We start from the raw sequence: 17,443 nt of genomic DNA, 5'->3' as shown, positions 1-17,443 counted from the left end.
ACTTGAGTAAAGAACCACATTAAAAAAGTATAGTATTTTCTTGACCAAAACTAAGGCAAGATGAACAAAAGTAATGAGCTTATCTGATCCTCACTGAGAACTGATTTTAAAACAGTATTCAAAATACAAAGCTCAAGAGAGGATGTAGCCACAATGATTATTGCACTTTCTCAGTGTCTTGCTATAGGATTAATTTTTCCTTTAGCAATATATGATTTCTTTTCCTGAAGACCACACAAAGTTATTGTACTCTGAAAAGAAAAAAAAGCACTTAAACTTTTATGAAGTTATGACCTAGACAGAAGGATACAAAACCAAATTACCGTTCTATGATTCAGCTATGTCATGATCTAATACTGCTTCAAAATTATTATTCTGTTATGTAGGTTGGCATCATCTTCTGAACACTCAGTTGCTCTCTTTGGCATGCTACAAATTCAGCAGATGCACTGTCTTCTGGGCTTTACAGCTTCTTCTGATGAATGTACAACATTTGGAACAAAGCCACTCTTGACACCTTCCCATCCATCTTGTATTGAGATTTCTCCTTTTTTCACAAGTTCATAGATGTCTCGTGTAAGAATTGTAAAGGATTCTTCAACATTTGTGGCATCTTTTGCTGAAGTTTCTATATATTTCATACCACAGTCAGATGACAGTTTTTCAGCTTCTTCTCTTGTAACTTCCCGCTGTGACACCAAGTCACATTTATGTCCTACTAGCAGAAACACAATCTGAAAGGGCTGCACATGCATTCTTGCTTCTTCTAGCCAGTCTTTCACATGCTCAAAAGATCTTCGATTTGTGATGTCAAACACTAGTAAGCCACCCACAGAATTGCGATAGTAAGAGCGTGTTATTGATCTGTGAAGGGAAAAAAGAGAGGAAATTAAAGTATCTTTTCTCTTTACCCTTAAATACATTACTTTTCCATGTGGCAATGTGTTTTTATCTACTATAAGTTTTATGAAATAGCTTTGCTTTTTAAAAAACTAATTCGAATTTAACAATTTACCTTCTACACACAAATGTTCCTTTTTCATTTTTTTCTTACATTCAAAAGTCACTTTCTAAACTGTGGCAAATGTTCACAGAGTTAAAATATATATATATATTTGTCAAATACTTGTTGGTGCTAAAGTCTGAGTCATTCAGTTTTATACAAACATGCACTTTGCTTTGTTTTAATCAGTTACTGCAAACTGAACTATGTAGGCAAATGTTGAGAAACCTGGAGCCTAAGCTTGCCAATGACAAGTTTCTCATAGAAAAATTCCTTGAAAGACAAGTTTGTACAGATAAAACTGAGGGAGTTGGCTGACAACCCATCAGGCTGTGCAGCCATCCAACGTGACCTGGACAGGCTGGAGAGCTGGGGGCAGGCAAACCTCATCAAGTTTAATAAGGACAAGTGCAAGGTCCTACATCTGGGGAGAAATAACAGCAGGCACCAGGACAGGTTAGGGGCTGCGCTGCTGGAAAGCAGCTCCACAGAGAAAGACTTTGGAGTGCTGGTGGACAGCAAGTTCTGCATGGAACAACAATGTGCCCTTGTGGCCAAGACAGCCAATGGGATCCTGGGATGTATCAAGAAAGGTGTGTCCAGCAGGTCGAGGGAAGTTCTTCTACCTCTCTGCTCTGCCCTGGTGAGACCAAACCTGGAATACTGTGTCCAGTTTTGGGCTCCCCAGTTCAAGAGAGACAGAGACCTGCTGGAGAGAATCCAATGGAGAGCCATGGGGATGATTAGGGGACTTGAGCATCTCCCCTATGAAGAGAGACTGAGAGCCCTGGGGCTATTTAGTCTTGAGAAGAGAAGACTGAGAGGGGATCTGATCAATGTCTATAAATATCTGAGGGGTGGGTGTCAAGTGGAGGAGGCCAGGCCCTTTTCGGTGGTTCACAGTGATAAGAAAAGGAGCAATGGGTTCAAACTTGAACATAGAAAATTTCACTTCAACATGAGAAGAAACTTCTTTACAGTGAGGGTGACAGCACTGGAACAGGCTGCCCAGGGGGGCTGTCTCCTCTGGAGACTTTCAAAACCCACCTGGATGCGTTCCTGTGCAGACTACCCTAAGTAATCCTGTTCTGGCAGGGGTGTTGGACCTGATAATCTCTTGAGGTCCCTTCCAACCTCTGATTCTGTGATACTGTGATAATTGTAATTCTTTGTGCTTATGGAAGTCATCAGGTAACAGACTAAGAAACTAAATTCCTAAACAAGACTATCCAAAAGTAACTGAGCTGGGCAAACACACACTTTTTAGAGCATTGGCAGGGAAAACTTATACTTCCAATACCTCTCTGACACAGCAGTTCAAAAGCTCTTCATAATTGCATTTACTCTTTTTTTTTGGCATGAGACTTGCAGGACTGGCAAGAGGTATTTTCCACTTTTGAGCCCTCTATGTTGCAAAGAATTCACTGGAAGGAATTTTGGAAGAAGGAAGCCCCTAGTTGAAAGATTTTTAATACTCTCTAGAAGAAAAAGAATATTTGTTATAATGTAGAAAGAAAGAAGGATATGGGGTTGAAAATCATTGTAAGTCTCTAATCATGAGCAATAGAGGAGGATGGAGAAGGTGAGAAGCAGTATTTTAAAGGAAATGACAGACTACCAAGGAGTGGACAGAAGCACCAGCATAAATACATAGCTATTGTATTTGTAAACACCAACTGAAATGAGATGCACAATCTCTATTGACATTCAGTATTTGAAATTATAATTTAGCTAAGCATTATTCCATTTTATTTTAGGATTATGAAGGGGATGCAGCCTCAAAAACTTTCAGAATCAGAATGAACCGTGCACCGTAACATTATCTTTCCGTAACAGTAGCTCCTTCCAATTTTCAGTTCATCACATTTCATAGAGTGTTTTATAACAAATTGAACATAGAGATATAATTAGCAGCAGCAAGCATATAACAGATAGGTAAGTGCACAGCTAGATAAGGTTTAAATTTGCTGGCATATCTGAATTCATTTAGCCATAGCAAATGGCATTTGAAATGTTTTTTAGATAAGGGGGAGGGGTTGTTTGTCCTAATGTTGAGGAAAATCTTTTCTATGTTCCCAGAAATAGTCCATAGAGTATCTTTCCAAACAGTTCAAATCTGAAGACAACAGGATCTTATCCTCAGATTAATTTAAATAGCCTCAATATGAGAAATGATGTGTGGTTTTGCAAAATTATTTAAGACCATAAATGAGAGGTGCCACATTTTGTGAAGTATTAAATAAAGGTGTCATAAAGATCTGTTTCAGGTTTTTGTCAGCAGTTTTTTGCTGTAGAGCAGTTGCAAACACAAATGAGTACAGTAAAATAATACATCTGTTTCTAGAAAGCTGAAGTGAGTGACAAAAATGGGATTTGATTTGGAGAATTGGAAGCTAATGCAACCTGTTTTAATGAAAAACCAAATCAAATCCAACAACAAACCAAACCAAATCACAACAAAAACCTTGAAAACAGTTATACCAAAGAAATGCATTAACCAGGGAAGAAAAATAAGTTAGTACTGAAAATGCAGTGCATTCTTTACCAAGTATATAGATTGACATATATTGTGTACCTATGAACTGGAGTACTGAAAAGCAGCCCTCCTTGTGTATTGGGTGCTCACATGAAGCAGTCAATACCCTCATCTGTTGTAACTCACTTCTGCAGAGACATGCTAATCTACACAAGCTGATGGGCTAAGCCATTACATTGCTTGTAACTGAGCTGATTAAAAAGCATCTGTAACTTTGGGCTGTACATCACAAAATTTGGGTGAATATATGGAAGAGACAGCAGCCTTTTTTTTCTGTATTTTTGGTGTGTCTATCAAGTTGTGCAATACCTGATAGACTTGTAGATCTCCTTGGGAAAAATGTTATGAATGCAATGAATGTCAAAGATCTTATCTGTGTTCCATGGAAGACTGAACAAATCTTGAACAAGAGACTCAGTGAGCTTTGGTCCCCAGAAGTCCCTCAAATTGAAAGTAGAGGACAACAGAAAACTCAGAAGAATACAAAGACTCCATTAGAGATAGGTAGACTAGGGATAGATACCAGAGTAGGTACCATAGACAAAATTAGATTGGCCATTTTTGTGTTCTTTTATAAGCAGGGAATGCAATTATATGATTATATACACTTTGGTAAACGCTGAAAGATCGGACTCAAAGCAAAATGAAATTTTTAATTCCCTTATTGTTTTCACTTTTTGAACATATGGAAAAACCTCTAGGGCCCTGTGCGTTTTTCAAGTCAGGATCAGGAACTGGTGACAGGTCAGGTTTGATGTAGTCCAACTTATTCATAAAGGATGTTCACATTTCCATTTCTCAAATTATCCCCTTGCAGATCCTAAATCCTTGTTGAAATGATGGCTTCTCATGTGAATTTTGGTTCAGCTAATTAACGTCATTAAACTAGCATTATGGAAGGGAATGTCTCACTTGCAGCACCATGATTAATGTTCTGTAGAGAGGGAGACAGAGGGGAGTATTTCCTTTAGTAGAGGAAAAGCCTTAACTTAGGAACAGGGTGGGGTTAGGATGTAAAAATAATGGCCAAAGAGCAGCCTGTCTTCTAAAACTGGAGAGACAGCAATGAAGCCTGCCATGTCCTTCCAGGAAATTTAAGAGGAGATCGTAGCTGCAAGTTGCAGAACTTCATTCAGATTTAGAATCTGGCAAATGTGCCCCTGACTCTGAACAAAAGGGGGACCAAAATCTTAAATCCATCCTTGCATCTGTCTTTACTCGTGTGTCGTATCTCTCTGCCTAAACCACTTTGGTTTTCTTCTGCTCTTTTTTGTCCAGTACTTCCTTTCTGTCTCTCCTCTCAGCATCTCTTTCAGAGATGCATCTGAACCCTTGTCTAGGCAACAGTCAATGAAAGTGCCCAAACCAATGTGTCTGCCAGGGCCTTCATTCAAGGTGCAAGCTGGTATTTCAGGAGGGAGTTTTTCTGCTTGCCAGGGCTCCACTAAATGGAAATAAACAACCCTCTTATGTAGGAGAGGTGACTGAACCCCTTGGTGACTGTTAAGCTCCTCCTTCAGGCTGGAGAATGCATGTCACGCCAGCCACTGATGATGGGGTGTGCTACAGCCTCCAGTCAGCCCACAATTTGTATGTTAAGTATTACATAATTATTGGTTGAGAGTTATAAGAATTGGCATAAATATTATTGAAAGGAAAATTCTTATTTTCTTTCCCACTTGATAGAAATAAAAAGAGATTGCACAGCTCCTTATCTGTGCTATTGTGAAATAGGCACTGTTCTAGCATTCTCAAGACTATCCTAAGTTTTTCAGCAAGAATACTTGTACGAAAAACTTTTGCTCATTTCATATAATGCTTGGCATTTGTAATAAATGTAAAGGGTTGGAGAAAATACAGTTTTCCTTATTAGAACACGTTAACAAGTAAGACTGCACTAAAAGGGAACCACAACACTTTGATATTGAATGCTGCAAGGTTTCTCCAGATGTTTCTGTACTTGAAAATTGCTGAATTGAGGCTCTGGCCAGCCTGATCTAGTGTGAGGTGTCCCTGCCCATGGCAGGGGGGTTGGAACTAGATGATCCTTGTGGTCCCTTCCAACCCTGACTGATTCTATGATTCTATGATTCTATGAAGGTGAGACTGCTCTTCAAGAAGTTATAGGTTGTGATGCTTGATAATGCTATGTTAGAATGGTTTTCCAAAGGCTAACCTTTAAGTCTAATTGGGAACATTTGTTAAATGCAGATCCTAAATTATTTTGTAAATTATGACTTTTCATATAGGTTATATATTGCTTCTGCTTATTCATTCTGCCTACACTACCATTATGGAATAGGAAAATACTATCTAGAACAGAAGTCATTCTCTTAACTTAATTTAAATATTACATTCAAGATGTAAGAGCTTAATTAATACTCTCAAGAAAGGACTTGGTAAGAGGATGGCCACTGAACAACTGTTTCTGAAAATGAAAGAGAAGATGTATTAATCACATCAGACTATGGCTTTAGGGTGACGTATTAAATAAGACACAGTGTTTCTATCTCATTATGATCTTACTGATCTTTACCAGATGAACCAAACTTTCACTAAAAGCTTTATCTAATTTTGAAGACTTATTTTTATGCTGTGACTAAAAACTACATAGTAATGGTATTAATCCTGAGAATACAGATTGCTTACGCAAAAGGAAGAATAAGGGGAGTGTTCTGTTTGCAAGCCCTGTGTTAGAAACAGAATGTATCTAATATCATAGTCTGCTAAAAAGTGGGCTAATATAATTGGGACATCCTTACAATGTTTTGCCCCTATATTCTTGAACTCTCAGTCTTTATATCCTTGGAAGTTTCATGATTTAAATATATTGTTTGCTTTAAATACAGGAAAATCAATCAAACAAACAAAATTACAGCAAAGTAGACAATGTGAAACATAGCCAAAGCAGCACTGTGGCACCTAGCATAATGGGAGATTGTGCTTAGTGATGCCTTACTGATATCAAATAGAGCCAGTAACTGCCCTGTCTGAGCTCAAAAGAAGTAAACTGCCCAGCACCAGTGTTTGCAGCTCACTCATCCTTTTTGTGGAAGTGGTGAGAATGACTTTAAGAAATAATGCAAACAGTGCATGTCAGTGATGATTTCTAAGGCCATGTATAAAATCCAGTTCAAATACAGCAGCATCAATGAACTAGACACATGTAAGAATTTTTCCAAAACAATTTATCAAATAAAATAAGTGCTCTCTTTCAAGAGAGTGTGACAGCAGGTGTAACACACCTTAATTTTACCCTGGGAATGTTCCTAATACCTGGGACCAAAATAAGAGGGTTACTTTACAGCCAGTAGTTTGCCCTACACAGAGAACTTCCCACGGAGCTTTACCTCCTTCAAAGGACCAGTGCAAGTGAACCAGAGCAGAACTGAGAATCACAACTGTAAGCTGCTTGATGTTCCCCAAAATTAGATTTCTTCATGGAATAATTAGTTTCTCCCCCAGACTATCTTTGCTTGTGATCTGTAGTCTTCTCCATTGTCAGAAAACAGATTGTGCAAGATTTTAATCTGTGGTGCATCACTTAGTAAAATATATATATAATTTGAGTAAGTGTAAACCAGACTATACAATAAATGCTATGACATTTTGTACACCAAGTAACAAGAAACTCATAGCAGAAAAACAAACACAGATGTTTGAAACTACTTCCTTCAGTTTGTGTCTTCTGGGTATTAGAAAAAACAGATTTATACTAATGGTAAGTTTAAAAGCAACTGGCTGCATGACTCATCACTGTATATCCCCTGAGCATTCCTGTGTTAAAGGATGGCTATAATTTGATTTAAAACTTATGCAAAACTCTCATCATTTACATTACTTTCAGTCAAAGTGCATTGTCACTGACCATCTCAGCAAATTCAAAATAAAGAGATTATACATTCTCAGTCACTTGCTTCCAAGTATTTTACAAATTCTGTGCTGGGAAGCACAATAAGGATGAAAAACGCTAAGAGCTTGCTGTTATTGCTGTTAATTTCTTTGCTAACCCCTTCAGAGACCTGCCTGCAAAAATACCTATGAAGTTGTGACTCATGCAAACCCAGGAAAGCTCTTTATTGTTTCACTGTAGCACTTGTTATTGGGAGGAAAAAAAAAAAAAAGGAGGGGGGGTGGGCCTTGCTCCCTGGTAAGGGAGTGAAATCTCACCTCTTCAGCTGAGTGTGAGACTCTGAACAACTGTTGCAGTGGAAGACAGGGAACATAAAATAATCTATCCTGGACAGTGAAGAGATCCATGTCAACCCTACTGCTAGCATCCCAGTAACAAGTATGTAGGTCAGATAGTGTGTAGATGGGCTACACATTAACCTTCCACTTGAGTTCATACCTCCTGAACACCAAGTCCAAACAAAAATCCATAGACAAAATTGGCAAGCATAAAGATGCAACAGAGCCATGGGATTGAGTGAAGGATAGCACCAGTTTGTATGTGGGGAATGACCGTGACTCTTTTGGGGCAGGAACAGAGGGTAGTTTTGCTATCTGTTTGTGACAGAGAGGAGAAAGGTGAGAATTTAATACTCTGTGCAGCATTCAAGCCAGTTTAGTTACACTATAAAAGATACTGGTATTAGTGAAGGCTCCTGGCAACCATCAGTGCAGAACAGGTGCAAAAGACAGATAAAACACTCATAAGGGACTGCAGCTGGCTGTCAGTGGCTTCTGCACTGCCAAGGCTGCACTGGTGCTTGCAGTGCTGCTGTGCTGGAAGGAGGATGAGCAGGCAGGTAGCCTGGTCCCTCCAGATTGCATGGGAGGGAGAGTTATGGGAGAGGGAAATGCTGCAGGGGAGGATGAGTTCGGAGGTGATGACAAAGTACGAAATGCAGAGTGAAACAGGGACTTCCTGCTGCAAAGAAGTAGAAAAATGCAGAGGACCAGTACCCTAGGTCCAGCACTTCAGGGCAAGGATGGGGGAGGAGATAAAGGACAAGGCCACTTGTTACCCCCTAGTGTGAGCTGGTGTGGGTGTCAAAGGAAAAGGTGCTGAAGGATAAAGCTCCTGGAGCGGAACTGGTGGACAGTGAGGCGAGAAGGATAGTGGGCCTTGGGGACGGGGGAGACTGGCAGGCGATGGCAAGCGGTTCTGGGCCACAACAGCCAGCTGGGTGCAGTGAGGTGTTCTAGGAGGCGAGGCAAAGTCCCTGGGTCAGGAACCGTGTCGGAGCGCTGGGAGGATGGCGGGGGCCGGGGCCGAGGATAGGGTGTGCCCGTGGGCCGGCGGATTTGGGGGCCGGGTGGGAGGGGGTAGAGGGGTAGATCTCAGCTCCTGTACCTGAACCGCTCCTGCCCTGCAGTGTCCCAGAGCTGCAGCTTGACCCTCTTGCCCGGCTCGATCTCCACCAGCCGGGAGAAGAAGTCCACCCCCACGGTGGGGTCAGAGTGCAGCGGCCCCGGGAAGCGGCCCTCGGTGAAGCGATGCAGGAGGCAGGACTTGCCCACGGTGGAGTCACCCAGCACGATCAGCCGGAACTGATAGATCCAAATCGCCGCGTCCATGGCGGCCCCAGCCTGGCCCGACTCCGCCTTGGGGCTCTTCCTGGGGCTCCTGCGCGGCAGGTGCCTGCACCGCGCTCCGATCGCCCCAACGCCCGGCATCGGCGCAGCTGGCGGGCGGAGGGTGCGCGGGGCCCGAGCTGCAGCCGCGAGGGTAGGACGAGACCGCCGTGTTGGCCACGCCGGGCAGGGCGGCGGCGGCCGGGCGGGAGAGCGGAGGCCGGGTCTCCCCGCGCCTGGCTCCCGGTGTCTGCCTCGGCCGGGCGGGGCGGAGCGGGCGGCGCCCGCGGGCGCTGTCCCTTCAGCACCGCGCTGCTCAGCTCCCGCCCCCGCCCCGGGGCTCGGCTCCGCGCCCCCGCCCCGGCTGCCGCTGGCCTTCCCACCGCGGGGTGAGCGCTGGGGCCCGCCTCCCCCGCCCGCGCTGCGGCCGAGCCACCCGCCGGGGCCTCCCACCGTGCCGTCATTTGCGCGGCGAGACGGGCCCTCCCCCGCGGCGCGGCGGGCAGGCAGCCCGGCCCCTCGCCCACCGCCCTCACCATGGCAGGTCTGCGGAAGACACCGCCGGTTGCCCGCCGTCGTGCCGCGGCGAGGACACTGCCCTGGGGCTGCAACACATTCCAGGGTCAAGCTCCTCCCGTGAGCAACAGGTGTAGGGATGGGCAAAGAGAAGGGAAGTGCAGGGTGGGGCTGAAACTAGGCCGTCCTGGAAAAGCAGGCGAGAGAGAACCGGGCTGCTAGAGCATGGGATTTGCTAAGACGAGTGGGTGCAGAAAGGAAATTCCAGGGAAGGAGAGGAGGAATAAGGTCGGCAGGTGAAAAGGGTCAGGGAGCTGAAAGGCAGCTGTCTTTGTTGCGGGGCATCTGGTCAGCAGCTGCCCACAGGAGTGCAAGCTGGAAAAGAGACACTTCACAAGTAGAGGAACAAGTGCCAAGTGGTAAAGTCTGGCTCAGCACATGGAAAAGGGGATAAAGGATAGCTGGCCATCTAGGTGTACCTAGAGAGAACCATGCAAACTGTATTGAGAAAAAGTGAAATACTGGAAATGACAGGGACATGCACTCTTCATTTTGCACTGGAACAACCTGCAGGTATTGGGCCTTTGGGAAAGTACCTTTACCTGTGGGGATAAAACAATTCAGTCTGTAGAGATGTCCACTGAATAAATTTCTTTGCCCCTCCCCGGGATCTTCTGCTAAGTATTGTGTTATGATAAATCTGCTGAACAGTAGATTACTCAGACTGCACAGAATCACAGAATGTTAGGGGTTGGAAGGAACCTCAGAAGATTATCTAGTCCAACCCCCTTGCCAGAGCAGGATCACCTATACCAGATCACACAGGAACGCATCCAGGCAGGTTTTGAGTATCTCCAGATAGGGAGACTCTTTTGAAGTCTCAGAACCACATCGGCTAACAAACACTAACAGTCCTCAGGTAGTTGGTAAGGTCACTAGAGACAAGCAGAAATCTGATGACTTCTGGTAAAGAGAATTGCAGCTTCTTCTGAAGACTGAGGGAGCTGGAGGCAGAGAGCCTGAGAACCAAGCAGAGTAGGCTGGGTGAGCTGGGAAGTAGGTGGTTGCTGGCAGAAGGTCAGCGGTAAGTGGATACTCAAATGAATGGGCACTTTGATAGTGGAAAAGACGAGGAGATGGCTGACATTTTAACACAACCTGCTGTTCTCCTCTTAATGTCAGGCACAGACGCAACTAAACCATGCCTGTGGCTGGCTAGAGGTGTATCTGAAACCACACTTCTTTTGTAACTTTGTGGGGCAGTTTTGTTACGATGATTATTCTCATTGCCTGAGTCTAGATTTGTTATTCCAATGCTTTAGGTGGTCACCAGTGTGAGACTAGTATGTTTCCCTCTGTATGCCTGGGCGGACTTTGCAGCTCCACAGTGTGAAAGAATGAGACCAGGGGCACCTTAGTTCTTCACCTGGCCAAGCACTGCTTGGGCAATCACTGCTCCAGCCCCAAAATGAGTATGGCTGGGATGTGCAAGTGCGTCTGACCCTAGGAGACTTGGCCAAAGGACCCCAGAGGCTTCTAGCAGAGAATTGGCCTGGTAGCCTGGAATCTATACAAGGCACAGTCAGAAGCTGCCAGAAGGATTTATCTTACTTTGCACACTGACCTGACGCTGCAGGACGCTGCCTACTCCAAGAATGTGAACTCTCCAGGGACCTGGCTCCTTTGAATAACATTTAAAATAAAACAACATTAATGCAAATATATGAACCTTCATATGGGTAAAATTGGTCCAGTTCTTGCAGTTCTACATGAGACAGATTACAGGTGATTCCTAGGTATCCTTTCTGACAAAAGTGGCACTTAGATACAAGAAGTATTTGCATGTGGAACAGAGATGTAAGGTATGTGATACCAGTAACTCTGATACTTGCTGAATGTGAACAGGACAAAATTTTAAGTGGACTTTGCTCGTGGTATAATACCTAGATCCTGCATGAATCACCACCCTGTCTAACACCCATAGGTCTTCAAAGTATGTGCTGTCTAGTTTAGATGAATAGCAGATTACTGTCCTTTGCACATCTGGGCTGAAAGAACCTCGTACTACTGAGTTACACAGCTCATTTCATCCCTAACAGGTCAGCCAAGTAATTTGCCTATGGCATTTACAGTGGAGCTAAACATGTTTGCCAATATTTTCATGGTAGAGCACCAGTATAAACAGTAAAGAATCCCCAACCTGCACAACTGAGTCATCAGAATCAATGAACAGATTCACAGATAATTTAGTATCTAAATAACTATCTACATACAGATCCACTTTGTTCATGGCATTAAAATGGCTATGTGGAGATGATGCAAGTGAAACTACTTCACAGCAGAATGAACTCACAGAGGCAGTCACTAAACAGAGCAGAAACACCCATCTGGAAAAGGAAAACTTCTCCTAACTCTTCAGATCTAATCTTCCAGAAGGACTTACAGCATAACTTCAAAGAACTCCAAAACAAGTCTCAGAATTAAAAGTCAAAACTTTTCAGAATATTAAAACCCAAAGACTATTTCCTCAATAAATGCCTGACAACCATTAAATGTTTTTACTTTTCCACACATCTCACCAATTGTTAAGACATCCTTGTTTCACATAGGTAAACAACCTCTATCTATAGGCCTATCATTGTCTCACCCCTATTTGCTAACTATCTCCTCCCTCAAAATGTCAGTAATATCTTACAGCCAGAGCAATCATTCCCAGCTTGGTGCTTGCTATGTCTAGATCAGACGTACAAGAGCTGTATTTCCCTTCCTGTCATGGATTGAGTTAAACCTGCTGCTGTTACTCATACCATGCTGCAGTCATGCCAGCTTCAAAAATGAAAGTACTGGCTGGAGCAAAGTATTATGAGGCTTGAAGTTCAGATTGTAGCATGGGAAGCTTCCTGTTCCAGTTGCTGCTTCTGGGTTTTGGGTTTTTGGGTGTTGGCTCTTTTCCGCAGAGATGTCGGTGAGACAAGCGGTAGTGGGGTAGCTGCTGGTTTTCTTTCACGCTTTTTTCTGTATTTTGATGTGCTTCTGCAAATAGGCTATGCTAAGGTAATTATTCATTGTGTTATTAGATTAATTAGATTATTAGCTAAGGTAATTGTGTATTCATGTTATTTATTCAGTAAAATCTTATCTCTTTATCTCAACCCTGAGTTTTTGAGTGTTACTTTCCCCTCACTTCTGTGTTGGGGGAGCAGGCAAGCTAACCCTTTCATTAGCCCATTACATTCCCAATGTCCATTGACTACTGTTCTGGTTTAAGATGGCCCACTCTCACAAGCAAGCCTTCCACACAGATGGGAGGGAAAGTAACACAAAATCCCTCTAGGCTGATATAAGGAGTTTAATGAGATGTCTGCTGGTTTGGGGCCAGACAGATCGTCTCTTGCCCCGAAACGGACAAAAGAATGAGACTCACACAAACGGATTGGAGAGTGATGGAAAGTTTAAATGGAAAAGCAATTGGTGAAGCTACAGAGAACTACAAACCACAAAGCATAGTGACAAAGAGTATCCCAGAGCGTACAGAGCCCGTTACATAATTCCCAAAGCTTCCCAATCCTTTCCTTCTTCCCACCTGAGGGTAAACCCAAACCCCCCAGGGCTCTTTCTTCCCCCTCCCGCTGCTAGGCAAGTCTCAGGCTGGCCAGGTCTGAGACTGCCCCCCCCCCCCATTCTCCTCCTGGCATTAGGCCTAGACAGGCCTAAGAGGCCTTGAGGATACTCCCCCGGCATTACCCGATAAGAGAGGACATCTCCCGTGGGAGCAGAGAGGGAAGAAAGAGGAAGAGAATGACTTTGCAGATGGCCTTATAGGGTGCAGGATTTATGGGTAGAAATACGTCGTTTCCTGTGTCCACCCCTGTGGGTGGGCACCCAGGACACCAGAGGTGTATCTCATGCAGCAGTGGCAGGGGGCACCCAGCCTAAACTGCCACAAGATGATACGATGTACAATTACCTTAGCCTTTTTCACAGAAAAGCACAACAAATGCAGAAGCAGCATCAGAAGCCACCCAAAAATGACCCCTCCACACCCCTCAAGCCCACAGTCAGCACACTGGAACAAGACCAACCCCAATGGAAAAAGGTTAACCCCAAACCTAGAAACTGGAAGCAGTAACCAGAAGGAGGAAGCCTCTCAGGTGACAATAGGTAAGATTAAGAATCAAACCCAAAATGTCAATTTATTCTACTACATAACTATTTGTTTTCATGTATTTTTATTTTTGGCCATGTATCAGTCTTATACCTCACTCATCCATTTGTTATTTGGCATGACTCCTCCTAGTATTCCGTGCATTCTTTGATGAAGGCCACCTCCTACATCTCTTTTCTGTTTTGGAAATGTAGGTGTGTAAACCAGTATAGCTGGAAATGTAGGTGTGTAAACCAGTATAGCTTTCTGCTAAAAAGGAACAACCTTCATCTGAGCTTTGTGCCATGGACCCCTTAGGTATGCTATCAACAATTTTTTTCTTCTGTAAGCACTGTATTTTTGAAGGAACTCTACTGTCATGATCATCTGTTTTTCCCAGATTTCCACTTCTGCTCCAGGCCAATTCTCTGATAATATCTGAAGAGGAGTATTACTTGTAGTTGCCTTACCAATGTCTCTGTCTATCCAGTGCCCAAAACTCTTCTCATGCTTTACATCATTTCGGTCCTCACAAAGGACACAGAAGATGCTGATACATAAATGTAATTGCTGAAGTAATTCAGGATGGGCAGACAACCCTTCCTGCCCTGTTTCCAGAAATTAAACTAAGAACATCCATGTATGGTAGGTGATAGTGAGTTTAGCCTACCTGGAAAAGTTGCCCAGACAAATGAGCTGTGATAACATCCGCCAATCTTGGACAACTAGATTAATCTGGTATGAGCTGGTAACACAGGTAATGTTTCTTTTCTTGTAAATTACTTGGGCAGGAGGCTGGAGGGTCACAGAAACTGCGGTGGCAACTATCAATTGGCTTCAGGGATGAAGGACATCAAAGAGACCAGGCCTCGGGCCATGTAATCAGCAGAGCTATGTAAAAGTTCATTGATAATAATATTTAAGATTACAATTAATTTCATTGATATAACATTTAAGGTGATAATTATCATGTTAATAAATATTTTAGACGATAGCAAACACCATACAAAGTCAACTGATTTACTGTAGAAGCTGAAACTCAAGAACTGCAACACAGAGGAGCTAATCTGTCATTCACAGACACAGCATGTCAACTACTCAGAACCCCACCTGTTCCTCTCAGATTACTGGCATAGGACTGGTCTGAACTAGACAGGTGGGGGTTGAAGCTGATCTAGGTGTGTTGTGTTTGCAGAACAGGAACCATTATTCACCTACCCATCCTCTCAGGCAAATAAATATTAGACTGTGTATCAATGAGTACAGTATCACACCACCCAATCTTCCCCTGTGTGATGAAGAATATAGATTAGAGACAATTTTCATTGAAAACAAAACAAAACACCAAACCCAGCTTTCCTGCACCCCTACCTCTGCTGCAAAGGCTTTTCTTGGGCTTTGTAACTGGCAGTAGGTCCCATGGTCTATCACACTGAACAAATGCCATCCTCTTCACTTCCAGCCCAGCTTTGTTTACACTGGGGGTAGACTGAATGCCTTTAGGGCAGGAAGTCCCTCCTCTGCCCATGGAAATGTAAAGCCATTTAAAAGTGAGTAAAGTTTCTTAAAAATGTAAGAGATTATGCCTCTGCTCTAAATGCATGCACCCCATGAGGATATTTAGAACAAAGAAGAGGTTTGTAAAAGTGATGAAATTTCTCTTCCCTTCTACTGCATTAAAGACTATTGTCACAGAGCTGTTCATGGACCTTGTACCCCAAAGAGCATCAAGAACTGAACTTAAATGAGGACAGTTTTCAGACTGTTAGGTTATGTGACTGAAGGCTCCTGCCTATGAACACAAAGGCTCTGTGGGATAGATAGCACAGGGAAGCCACCAGCCCCATGGGTTGGAGGGACATTCCCAGATGAGTCAATGTAAGACACTCCCCATAAATCCAATTACAGACTCAGAGAGGATTGCCACCTACAGGAGCATAGGACATCACCATGGGAAGTTGGTAAGAACATTTTAGGGTTGTGCAAGACTTACTATGGGATGTTTAGGGGAAAGACCAAAGACAGAGGAAGGGAAAGATCAAACTGGACTGGGGAGGAACAAGCATGGAAAAATACAGAAGAAAGGGGATACAAGGAGCTGTGCATATGCAAACAAGTTACTGGTCAGTATGCTTTTGCTGAAGTACAGCAAGGCCCAGGGCCTTTGCCAACCAGGGCTCCATCCCTGGTAGAAGACAGTTTTGGTGTGCTCAGAGACACAGATAGCCAAGCTGGGTCAATGACCTGCTGATCAAGAAATGCAAAGGCATCTAAAAGTAACTGAAGGAAGAACTGGAAAACAACAACAAATCAGAAAATAAAAGATGTAATCATCAATGAGATATTCTCTAATCAGTCCTATAACTAAGGACACGGAAAAGTACTAAAGTAACTGGAGGTGGATGAAAAAGACCCTGGGGAGGAAGGACCTAGGTACTCTGCCCCAGTATGCAAGGCCACCTCTGCAACCTCTTTGGAATTCAGGGAGCAGAAAAAAGCCCAGGGAAACTCAAGACCCACTGATGACCCTGTGCTAGGATGACACAGCATGGCAGGAACCACCAAACTGACCCACCCAGTTTCCCTCCAGGATTGCAAAACAAGGCCCTTGTGAAAGAAACCACAATGCCAGCCTGTCCAACTTCTCTCCCTCACTGCACCACCTCTCCCACAGCAGAGGGAAGTCATGTGATTTGTAAAATTTCATGGTATCTATTAAGCATAATTGGCAGGTTGGTGAGGGTACTGTAGAGATGAGCTCTGTGGGAAGGTCACAGCTGTGCTGAATACAGCTGGTTCCAGACAGCTCCACCTGGCCCACCACAGGCCACAGCTGAGTACATCAGCCAAACTGGTGGTGCCTAGGTTTGTAGCACCTCTGGAAAAAATGAATTCAAGAAAGGCAATGTCCTGCTTTTGCTGATTTTGGTACAGCTGCTGCTAGTGAGACTTAGGCTCCTGCTCTTGTTTAGGCTCCTTCCTGACCCCATTCCTCTTCCTTCCTCTGCTTCTGAGGACTGTCTTTCCATTTATTGGAACTGCCATGCATTTACTGGGCTGAATATAACTTTATATACTTTATACTGGCATTGGTATTCGTTTTGATGTTTCATTACATCTGGTTTCATTTCAACTCATGGGTCTTCTTGCCTTTTCTTGATTCCCCTTCTCTGCTGGGGAACGATCACTGGGTGATACAGCAATTGTTACAGTTTAGCCTAAGATACAGGCTAAAAGCACCAGCACAAAATAAAAATGACTAGGTTGGAGGAGGAGGATAGAGAAAATTACGCACGAGCCAGAGGCCAGAGCCATGGAGTTGCCTGAGCAGGGCCCATGAGGCACAATTCTAAAGGGACTGCTACTGATGAAGGAACTACCATGCACCAACACCAGCATCCTGCACTGCTCGTTGTATCACCAAAGGGACTAAGTCCAATGTGTGGTGAGGGGACAGAAAAACAGAGCAGGGAGAGGTGTGCAGAGGGAAGCAGGGTGGGTTTTTTGTTTGCACTCCATTAAAAACTACCTCTCTGAACTCCCTCCCATGGTTTCACTTTCACTACCCCTTAGAAGTAATTTTGTGTTACTGTCAGGGATATTACTGTCTCTCCAAACTAGACTGTTCTGTTTTCAAAGGAAAAATGGACAAGCCTTCCACCAGTGTAGTACTGCTCCTGATCCCAACTAAAGCATACTTTGACATAGAACTCAGGAGATATTC

At 43.7% G+C, this 17,443-nt stretch overlaps 1 protein-coding gene across 1 annotated transcript; it reads right to left on the bottom strand.

The window, feature by feature from the left end:
* Nucleotides 1-437: 437 nt before the first annotated feature.
* RAB39A (RAB39A, member RAS oncogene family) lies at nt 438-9,161 on the bottom strand. Its single transcript, XM_054383571.1, has 2 exons — nt 8,839-9,161; nt 438-864 (listed from the first exon to the last, which is right to left on the bottom strand). The coding sequence occupies exons 1-2, from the start codon at nt 9,159-9,161 to the stop codon at nt 438-440; spliced, it is 750 nt and encodes a 249-aa protein (XP_054239546.1).
* Between the last annotated feature and the right edge of the window lie 8,282 nt (nt 9,162-17,443).

Source organism: Indicator indicator, chromosome 1, assembly GCF_027791375.1.
Source record: "Indicator indicator isolate 239-I01 chromosome 1, UM_Iind_1.1, whole genome shotgun sequence".
Lineage (NCBI taxonomy): Eukaryota > Metazoa > Chordata > Aves > Piciformes > Indicatoridae > Indicator > Indicator indicator.
Note: the sequence above shows the minus strand (reverse complement) of the source record. Positions and strands in the feature narration are given on the sequence as shown.

What these genes read in the sequence shown, in the direction of transcription:
- RAB39A (XM_054383571.1), bottom strand. Translation starts at nt 9,161, where the DNA reads ATGCCGGGCGTTGGGGCGATCGGAGCGCGGTGCAGGCACCTGCCGCGC. An exon ending in GCAGGGCAGGAGCGGTTCAG is followed by an intron (nt 865 to 8,838) that starts GTACAGGAGCTG and finishes TTCCCTTCACAG; the next exon opens with ATCAATAACACGCTCTTACT.